At 40.2% G+C, this 11,511-nt stretch overlaps 1 protein-coding gene across 1 annotated transcript; it reads left to right on the top strand.

Annotated features, from left to right (window-relative positions):
- The first annotated feature begins 1,111 nt into the window (after positions 1-1,111).
- LOC137260440 (uncharacterized) lies at positions 1,112-11,093 on the top strand. The gene is made up of 4 exons (XM_067798098.1): positions 1,112-1,996; positions 9,717-9,782; positions 10,150-10,236; positions 10,551-11,093. Exons 1-4 carry the CDS (start codon positions 1,141-1,143, stop codon positions 10,958-10,960), a joined length of 1,419 nt encoding a protein of 472 aa, XP_067654199.1. The 5' UTR covers positions 1,112-1,140; the 3' UTR covers positions 10,961-11,093.
- Positions 11,094-11,511: the final 418 nt, after the last annotated feature.

Genomic DNA, 11,511 nt, shown 5'->3' with positions numbered 1-11,511 from the left:
GATCGATATTCATGATGCTGTCAATAAGCTTAATATCCAGTTATGATATGTAATTGCCCAATTTATCTGCACGCAAACATTCCTCAAAAATAACTAATGAGGGGCAGGACCTGCTGTCTGAGGAGATGTATATGAATCTGAAGTGTCAATGGCCCAAGAACTCGTCTGTGTTTTAGGACCCCTCGACAGTGGCCTGAGTTGTTCAGGTAGTCTGTGAATGGTGTACCTTCCCAGAATGAATCTTAAGTACTAGAGGCCCAGGAACTGGTCTGGGTACAGTGACCTGAGCTGTTAATATGGAACAGACTGTGAATAGTGTACCGACACAGTCTCGTCTACTGAACGTGAGGTACTGTTTTCTCTTAGTCAGACATGTCTGGCGGTAACGTGGACACAACATTGGTCGTATATCCCTGGATATAGGTTCCAGATGTTGTGTTCCGTCAACCACTGATGAACACTTCTCTCCGCGTGGCTATCTTCTTGTATTCACACGTCGACACTCGCCCTGCTGCGTGTATTTCTTTGCTCACGTCTTCAGAGATGTTGTTGCATATCGATGATCAAACTCGGTGTACGCCATTCCAGGAAACATGCTCATGGCATTCCAGAACGTTGTTTGTAAGCAATCTGTACCACCGTTATAAAATTTAATGTATAATGCATAAATAGATAGTGCTGTAACTATGCAATAAATCCTTAAGACAAATGATGACATTTCAGGCGTGGCGTCTTCACTTAATATGTGTTCTATAACATGATACACAACAGAGATTGTAATAGTGAGTGAGTGAGTGAGTATTTAACGTCACATCGGCAATATTTCCGCCATATTGTGACGAGACACTGTAATATGACACGCAACATGGGTCCTGGAACCAGAGATACACGATATATATTGTAAAATCACAAGTATTATGAGATGTAAAATATCACGAAGCAAGTGTCCCGTGACTTATCATAAACGTTAGAGCTCAGCATTTCCATCTAGTTTGGGTGCAAGGTCTACACACACTACTGGTGTAGCGTGTGGTTCCCCGAGCTGGCGTTGTTCCAGACACTTCAGTCGAGCTATATAAAAGCCGTTTAGCCAGCAGAGAGGCAGTTGCCTTCCTAGCTGCGTGTTGTTCTGTTGGCACAATGGAGCTATCAACAGTTGTATTCCTGAGTTTTGTATTGTGCGCTATGGGAGACGTACATGCTGGTGAGAGTTTGGAAATTCTGACCACACGTGTGAGGGTGGTTGAACAAGACCTTAGCCTGTGGAAATTTTCAAGTATGAAAACTGAGACTAAACTGATGAACAAGTTTAAGGTTTGGAAGGAGTCGCTGAAAGAAGAACTGACTTCATCATTCCTTCCTTCACTGATAGAACCTCTCGTCAAACAAGCGATTACAAACATCCTAACTGAAGATGATATTGGGCATCAGACCAACGGAAAAGTTCTCGAGGAAGTTCACAGCTTAAAGGACAACGCGCAATACATAAAGACACGACTTCGAGCTATAACACAAGACTTAAGGCATCTTGAACGGGAAAGCGACACCTACAGAAAAAGAGTCAGAAAAGAACGTAGCGAGTTGACCAAAGACATCCGGGCTCTACAGATGCAGGTGAATCAGACAGTAGTTCGTGCAACCTCATATGCAAGGATGCTAAGGTCAGAACTCAATCAGACCATTGATGACGTGCTTGAGACAAACCAGACACTCGCTGGCCTCACACAGTACTTCAGGACGCTGAACACCAGTTGTGTGGTGACGGAGAGAGAAATGAAATCATACAGGGAGGGCTTGCAGGAAATGCGGAGCAACGTATCCACAGACATTCGGAGTTTAAACATTCAACTGAATCAGACCATTAGTGACCAGTTTGACACGAACCAGACACTCTCTGGCCTCACACAGGACTTCAGGACGCTGAATACCAGTTTTTTGGGGATGAGGAAAGAGATCAAGGAGCTTTCAACCATGACGTATCGTGGAACGACAGAAGGTGAGACTTTTTAGCAGAGATTTGTCGCTTAATTAACATTTTATTTTGATATGGCAACCGGAATATATGAGAATAACATTAATTTGTTTGGCAGCCTAGGGTTCACAGGGCAACGTAGGATTAGGTTGGCATGGCAGCAAAATGTTTAATTTACACGTCAACGTGGAGTTTGGGCATGAATAAATGAGCTTCATTTGATAACCTAGGGCTTACAATGCATGGAACGTTGGATTAGCATGTAACTTAGGGTTTCCAAGACATGTAAACGTTGGATTAGCATGTAACCTAGGGTTTACAAGACATCTAAATGTTAGCCAGACTAGGGCTTACAAGGCATGTAAGCGTTTATTTGGCAGGTAAAGACAACCTAGGGCTTACGAGGCATATTAACGTGGAGTTAGCAGGCATGACCCAGTGTAGATAAGGGTTTACAAGGCATATTAACGTGGAGTTAGCAGGCATGACCCAGTGTACATGAGAGCTTACAAGACATATTAAGGTTGTGATAGCAGGCATGACCCAGTGTACATGAAGGCTTACAAGGCTAGTTGGACTAGCAGGTAAAGCCAACCAAGAGCTTGCAAGGCATATTTATGTGAGTTAGCAGTCAAGACCCAGTGTATATAAGCCCTACAGAAAACGGTACTTTTACCTTCATCTCAGGCCTAACTGCTGGTGGTCACGTGACCAACGACAGATGTCTTTGAACACACGGTCAGTCGACAGACAGCTGAAGACAGCTGAAGACAGTCGACAGACAGGGGATTCTCGGCCGCAGGAACAAGAACAGAACTTACTGAGGACAGTAATTGTCAACGCTACATTATCGTCAGAAACGACCCCTAACTGTACCTTGTGATATGATACCCCAAAATAACGAGCAATCAATACTAAAAGATACATTTTATTTCTCTTCACTAATACTTCACACCATGTCTGATGTCTGTTTGAAAGCAAAGTAACACCAAACATCAAGATCAGCCAGTGTGTCGAGATCATTGACCACCCTGTATATCTTACCTCCACCCAGCTCGACAGCTGTTTCTCCAGTCTTACTAGTGTTATGCCTGGCATTATTTCTATTAGTAATTCCCCCGTATTTAACACTGAAGTGTACTGCCTGTAAAATTTGAGTTTCAACTCTGCCGTGGTCGCACTGATTTATCTCTGTATCTCTACATATTTGGGTGAAATTACTGATTCAGTTAGGAACTGGACATCAAATTAGACGACAAAAGTTTTACCCCTATTCTGAATATTTCAACTTGCCTCGAATACAATCGCCCAATCCCCACTTGACAAGAAGGCCTGGTGTTGTCAGGTCAGAACCTTCAGGTCAAACCTGTCCAGCACAGCCCCGGGCAGTTAAACACAGCACGTTTATGTTTGAGATATTATGACCTGACAACTAAAAGCAATCTCAGTATGGCAGAAATCTGAACTTCATACTGAATGAAACCCTACACCAGATTATGTCTTTTCTTGTCCGTGAATGCTAACACTTGCCCTGGCAGAACTTGGTTCAATATTACCCTTTAATGATTGACACCACACCTTCTGCAAGAGTGGGATGTTACCCTGGGGTGTCAGGCAGTGCAAGACTGCAAATTAGGTCTTTAAATTACTTCACTGAAAAAGAGCCTGATCGTAAAGGTATATTTGTCTGGAATCTGATGAAATAAATCACCAGGTTATTACTCATGGGTGATGCAATGACAAACGCTGTGTACAGACAGAAACCCATGGTTTACTTTCATTTATTTTCGGTCCACAATAATCATGACATGAAATTAACAGGCCACTGACTAACACCATGGTATTTGGAATAGGCGGACGACTTATGGCTACTGTATCTGAACATAAATGCACTATATATTGGTTATATTGCCACCGTTTGTAGAGGAGAAATTTAATCCTGGGGTCAGTATAACCACATAAGACATTTAGAGACCCTAAAGTAAAGAAAACAAGTCATTACTTCCTTGATCGATTTATACGTCGCAGATACATAGCGCATGTACACTCGCACATACATACAACGTACATGATAACTGTGGTGCACTCTTTCTTGGTATGTACTTCACACCTACACCCTTGATGCCGAGATCTTCACCTAAAAGAAATCAGATTCTAGTACTGTTTTGGTTCCGGGATTCGAACCCTTAGAGTCGGGCACCTAATCGCCAGCACACAAAGTCAGCCGCCTAGCCGTCTCAGCTACCGCGACGTGGATGTCGTTCTAGAATTTGTACTTTACTAACAAAGTGTAATCCCAAATATGACATACGTTACATATGACCACTTTCTAAATGGCATTGTGAAACATTTGAAACAAGCGCAGTCTTTCGAGCACAGTGTTCGTTTTCAAATCAATTAGCTTTCGTTTCATTTTATCGAGAGAGTTGGTATTGGTGGCAAAGACCTGCTGTAGTTTAATTCTAAAACGTAAGGGGAATGGGGGATCTTTTAGAATTTTTCTTCCCTTCACTAATCTGCTAGGTGCGCTGATCCGGACGGTCCAACCTTAACCTGACAGCGCATGTCGTATGCGCGATGTGTGTCGTACGTGTTACTATTACCAGGGATAATCTACAACTATATAGTCTCCCTGTTATTACATTTAGAGAAAGTTAACCATTGCAGCTTTCACCTTCACTGGTAACGTTCACGCTTGTGCATTGAGCGTATATCTTTTCCCTCTCACGATGATATATCAAGTGTATTCCGTGATTCTATGATACACTTGGGTTAGTCGTGACTGCTTACATTGCAAGAAAGAATGGCGAAATAGTAGTTCGAAGCGAGGCGGTGGAATCAGCTGATCATTTTCAAGTTATATTTGTCGTTTTTGCAATCGGTAATTTAAGTCTGGCACTAGACGTCTCAGTATCACATTTAAAAGTGCAGTGTATTTTCATTGTATATTTACTCAAATCGCTTTAGTATTACGGTCGATATGGCTGCATTCATGTAGCTCACTAAGGCGGGGAGCTGATATGCATGAAATGTGAAACACAGAAAGTCTTGTTATGTAAATTTCATGGGTTGTACAAGATGGGATAGAGATTTTTGACAACACAAATATTTAGCAGGTACAGAGAGAAGTGAGAAACAATGGTCAAGTAGTTGTAAAATAACAGTAACGCACGAATTATGTCAATCATCGCCTACATGTAGCCAATTTTCAAATGCGATAAACATGGGCATAACTCAAATCAACTTTTTACGTCTGTAACCGTTTGTGATGCATGAAATATATAATCACTGTACGGATAAATAATGCATAAAAACACAGCAAAATTCTAAAATGACCGCGTTTTAATTATTAAAATTATTATTCCTGAATTACAGTTATAAATTACAATATTTTGATTTTACTAAGTTTCAATAGAAGAAAATAATATTAAAATATTAATTTATTTAATATACTATTTCAGACTCAGAAGAAGTAAAACCACCGGTAGGTTAAGTACACATTCGAGGGCACTTTCCTAATTCTATTTTTTATTACACAACTAAACAATACATATATTCATATCGGTAATAAATTTCAATCTCTAATATAAATGGTACTGTTCATTGTTGTCAGCACCAAATAGTTTACATTTCCCTGTAGTTTCTACATACATCTTGTCTTCACAATGAACAGATTATTATAATAGTCATGACAAAGCTCATTTTATTTTTGTAAATCTAGCTCTTCGTGTCTTGTTGCAATACACTGAGGTTTTGATGTCCTAACACAAATATATTAATAAAGTCAATATCCTTTCGCACTTTACATGATATCTGCACTGCAAAATGTTGTAATTCTGAGTTATTGTATGCTGGTGTATTTGTACTTTAATATTACATCACACATGCATGACTTTATTCAATCATTGTACATATTATCTTTTAACTTTCTAATAAAATAATTAAATGCATAAACATATCTTCATAGAATAATTGTGGGGTTAAATTCGAATCTATGTCATCTAAAACGTATATTTGACATTAAACCCCTTTTCTGATATTAAACTCAGAACCTAAAGATTTTTTAAGAACTGTTGAATAAAAAGCAGAATGCAAAGTATACAAATTTAGATAATATGTGGTCTGTCATGGGAAATATTTGTCAACTTAATGTTTCAAAAGAAGAAACACATGTGTAATGTAATTATATCATACAGATCTGCTTGGATGGTCGAAGTTATATGTTGTTCATAGAGACAATTCTCTGTAAATGACTTTTTATATCAATAGCTTTAAGTGGTGTTAAACTATGATGAGTGGTGTTTCGGATGCAACTGGCTCATTGCTTGGATAATAGCTGTATGGCATTTGCTTAAGTAATTCATATATGAAAATATACAGTAGTGTCAGAATTTAAAGCAAATGAGGAACTGCTGCTCAAAAAGTAATTTATAGATTTATAACTAACTGTTACATTCTATACGGAATTTCACCAATTGTCAGGGATGTGTAACAATCACAAATTGACGATGAAGACTTTCCAGGGATCGATTCAGTTCTAGTTGGTTGGAGTTGTATCTCCGATTTTTGCTTACATTGAGATCGGTATTAGGATGGGAACTATTTTCAAGATTTTAATGCGGCAATGTTTAAAGAATTACCGTTGCAAATAACTGAAGGATTGATAACATATACAAAGAATTTTCATAACTGCTTGGACTTGCAGTAAGTTGAACTAGCACTCCCTCGGGTTCTGTCGTAGGAAATACCGAGACAATATAACCGATTTTTCATGGCGTTTTCAGTCTTTATTTATATCGTGTCAATTCGCACTGCACTTGGAATTAAGCAAACGATGCTTTTCTCAAGTAAAAGTCAAAGCAAAACATGTGTCAGTTAATGGATTTTCGTCGAAAACGGTAGGCTTTTTTGTTCAGTGAAGGTGGCCAAGGCAACGCGTAAACGTGGTTCTGTCTGTACATGTAGCAGGTTGTCGCAGCGCACATTGAGTCGGTAACCAGACCAGAAGCGAGAAATTGGACCGTCGCTTATTTCATTTCAAAAGGAGAGTTGTTGTCAGAAAGTAATTATGTGACTTTCGAATTTCAAGCAGATAAGAAGCCTAACCCGTATTCGTTTCTTGACAGTTCGATAATTACATTCACCCGCCACAATCACCCGATTTCGTTTGTTTGATTTTCCTTGTAATTTTTCTTATATAACCCTTGCTACAAAAAGGTCGCCCATTCATTGATGCATTTGTAGCAGCTGACAATGAAATATACATCATGTATCTCAATATCGGCCTTCGCCAAATCCAAGATAGCGTATTTCTGAAAATATCTGGGTTCGTCGACAACGGCAGTAGTGATTTCATGAAAACCTGATGTCAGTGATCATTATTATGCTATTAACGGTAGTTAACGTGTTTTGATATTTCACAACAGAGCAAATAAAGCTGCGAATCGCGATTTTGTAGTGTGTAAAAGGACCATATTTACAATGAAGCCTATTTTGAAAGGTAATCTTACTTTAGCTTTGTCTGAGATAATATTGAATGGTATCACAAAACAGGAAATTACCCACAGAATTCACAACTGTTAGTTATATTTGTGCGCTTGATATATTTAGAATTTTATTGAAATTCAAAGTGAGGATTGAAGTGGAAGGACATATATGTCCCTGTGACATCCAGGGGGCTAGACTGAGCTGGGGAATGTCTGTCTACACGTAGCACAACACACATTATAACCAGCATGCACTATATCTAGGTATCTCTGTTTCACACCTAGACTGGGTTGTGGAAAAGCGTCTATACTGAGCGCATCAGGCTCAGAAAACCACAGTTAGTCTTTCAAGGTTATACTTAGGAGTATAAGCTCAATTCAAGTACCTCAATGTCCTCGTTTGACAGAGTGATCACAGCTATTTACACCGAAGTCTTTCAGGTCTACTAATATCCACATATGACCTATTTTGAAAGTGAACCTTTATATTTTTTAAACAAATAAATTAAGAATGAAGCAATACAAACAGTCGGTGAATTACAACTATTTAGGGAAGTAGCCGATATGCTAATATACAATTGTCCACGCCATGCCACAGGTAATGCAAACTGTATCATAAAACGAAAACAAAACTAGAGAGCAAACATGGGGCGATTGGAAATATTTCCCTATAGAGATGGTGTTCAGTCCAAGCAGGCGAGCGCCAAACGTTGTCGTGCTCCTAACCTAACACGTCACAATGACGTCATAGCTGGCAGCTGTGCTTCGTGGCGTCGCCAGTCAAAGCATTTCTCCAGTAGCAGTGAGATGTATCTCTCGTGTTATTGGTGGGTAAGTTCTCAGTTTATGATTTTAAATTGATTTATGGAATTAGATGAAATGTATATAGTATGACTGCTGTAATCAGCATGAATGTTGTAGGAACCAAGTGTTTGCTTCACACAATGTTTACACCCAGACCTATGTTTAGCCTGTCACCGATTGGGGACGATGGAAGGTCTGGGGAAGCATAACAACGCAGCGTTTCACCTAATTGTTATATTTAATCAAATTATGTACTCTCTTTTACCGTTATCCTTGACCTGATGGCATTTACATCCACATAGGAGACTTCATGAGAGTATCCTAAAGCTGTCCAGTCCAATATTTCATTTCAAATGCATTGTGTTTTTCACTCGGGACTGCTGCATTGCATTGAAATACATCCCCGCTGTAGCACACGGCCAAACATATCCTTGTGCATGTCTGCAACATTTTATCAAAACTTCAATGGAAGGTAGATTATGGAAGGGGAATCATGCTGTATTTTCGATATTTCTAATATTGAAACAAACGAAGAATGTCGGACAACCAAAATTTCGATCTTTACCACCACACACTGCCATGTGTTTGCACCCTTGTCAACATTGCTTCCATCGACCAGTATGGTTGTGTCAGCTGCAGTGTCCGCCTGGGTTAGCAGTTGTTTGAGAATTGCTCTGTCTGCCACTGTAACTCGATATTCTGATATTTTGTGAGAGTTTCACGGAGTTTGCCTGCCACAAATTACAACTGTGTTGCACAAACACCGAGTCAAGTTGCCCTATTGTCCTTCACACTGTTTGATAAACACTAGTGTTAATGTGCTTCACTTTAGAATTTACGGAGTTGCCTAAAATACCAGGTAACTAAACAGAGAGGGTAGGGTTAGGACATCAAGGAAAGGCGTTTTTTTTAATATTCCGGGCATGGTTACTGAATTCAAACTAAAACGGTAGTCATTCCATAAAGAGGAATTAAAAGTACTGTTGCAATTGTGTGTTTATCTATCAACAACAATGTGAAAATAACATATGCTTATATATGAAGTCCCTGTAGAATGTGCATCCCTAACCTACCATAGCCATGAGGGTGAACTGACTGTTTTGTTTACACCGTTCATGTTTATATATATTTTTTTTTAAAAAAAAAAGAAGACACTTCAAACGTTTCAACAAAGAGGATCTCAACTGTTATCAAACAGTCAATGCGAAATGGACAGCTTAAAATTTACTAAATCAAGCTGCGAAAACATATTGAGGAAATGAAATATCCTTCAAACTAAACCATCTGTTATAACAGATAACAGATATAACAGATATAACAGATATATTTGGACTTCATCCTTACATAATACTGAAAGGCAAAAACATTTATGGAAAGCAGAACCTGAGGCCAGTTGTCATAGAACTATTTTTTGTACATGTATAGTTTTCTGATGAAAATATTCCCTGTTTCAGCTGCGGCTGACCCGAGCCCAAACAGCACGTTTCCACCAGCGCCAGTAACGACACAAGACCTACAGGGTAGGTGGGAAAACCCAGCAGGCAGGAAGTGCAGTTGTTATTTCTCCCTGTATTTACCACACTGATGTATATGCCCGTGGTGATATTGACTTGAGGGATGGATCTCACCCCGGTACCGATCGACGTTGTCAATCACAGAACTGTCAAAAATAATATTGGGAAGTATAAGTTTTTCTTGCTAGTAAGAATTATCTCAGTCAGTTAGAACGATATTTGATTAATACTTTTTCCCATAAGATATGTATTTAGAATTTAATCATACATAATAGTGAAAGGCAAACCATATCAGGAAAGGCGAAAACAGGCCAGCAGTAGAAATGCTTATGTGCGATGTATAGTGTTCTGAACATCATGTTCCCTGTTTCAGTCTCCACGACTGACGCGAGTGAGGATCTGACACCCACCAAGACGGTTCCACCGCCGCCAGTGACGACACAAGACTCTGACACACACGGTAGGTTGGAAAACCCAGCAGCAACAGTTGTACTGGCACTATCACCTTGTAATGTTCAACAAACATCAACACTCTCAAGTCACAAAATAAAGCTACAACATCTGACTCTAACAGAAACTTATTATTATGTTTTAAACACACCGTCGTTAATTCCAGAAACCACATGTTGACATTCCCGTCATGTTGCATTGTTGTCAGTCATGATGGAATTGTTTAAATGACGTAGCAATGTACGAGTCACGTATCAACGTGATGTAAACATTGTTGACGTGTGACAAAGATGTCTGGTGTACACAGTTTACTTTGTGTTACAGCGACTCCATCACCAGCAGCAGGCCGCGACCTCTACTACGCCAGCATGCGCGGTGACCTGGAGACAGTGAAGCGGATCCTGGCCGAGGGTGACGTGGACATCAACTATAGAGGAGACAGCATGACACCGGTGATGTGGGCAGCATGGAAGGGACACAGTGACGTGGTGGAGTTCCTGGTGGGTGAAGGGGCTGATGTGTCACTGGTGGACAGGGGCGGTTACAACGTCCTTCACTGGGCCTGTTATAATGGACACCTGGAGACGGTGAAGCTGATACTGTCCATGAACGTGGTGGACATCAACGCCAGGAACAACTACGGGAAGACAGCGGCCGACTACGCGAGAGACTGGGCGAGACTCAGGAGACATCAGCGAATGTTGGATCTCCTGGTGTCACGTGGTGCACACTGAGTCAGTGTCGGTGTGGACAGAGACGATGTCGTTATTGACGCGGTGTGGTGTGTGCCGTTCACGTAGTCGTGGGTCACGATTCAGGTGATTTCCCTTTTTTCTTTTTTAATATAAATAAAAGTTGTTGAATGAATTTTCAGACATTTTGTCATGTTTTGTGTTTGGAACCTCGCATGATCAGGTAGGAAAATTGTAAACTGAGTGTAAACATAAACGGTAAGTGATTGTGCGTTAATGTCGCCCGTCTTAACGTAATTCTGTGTTAATTTTAATGATTCTGTTCTTAGAATATCGCGAATCATAAAACAGACAACAAAAAACCGTTTGTTTACATGTCGCTGCACTCTGTGACCTCAGACTGAGCCGAGGTTCACCCAACTGACTTGGCGCCATTTGTACATTGACAGTGACGTCACACTGCTGGTGACGTCACAGACATACAGAGGTGCTCGGCAGTCTTCTCAGCCAGCAATAGCCTCGCACTGCCACACAACACAAGCAGTGTTACTCAAATATTGTTACTTAAGAAAGGGAGACTGGAAATCTGTAGC

Source organism: Haliotis asinina, chromosome 13 (assembly GCF_037392515.1).
Source record: "Haliotis asinina isolate JCU_RB_2024 chromosome 13, JCU_Hal_asi_v2, whole genome shotgun sequence".
Classification (NCBI taxonomy): domain Eukaryota; kingdom Metazoa; phylum Mollusca; class Gastropoda; order Lepetellida; family Haliotidae; genus Haliotis; species Haliotis asinina.
Note: the sequence above shows the minus strand (reverse complement) of the source record. Positions and strands in the feature narration are given on the sequence as shown.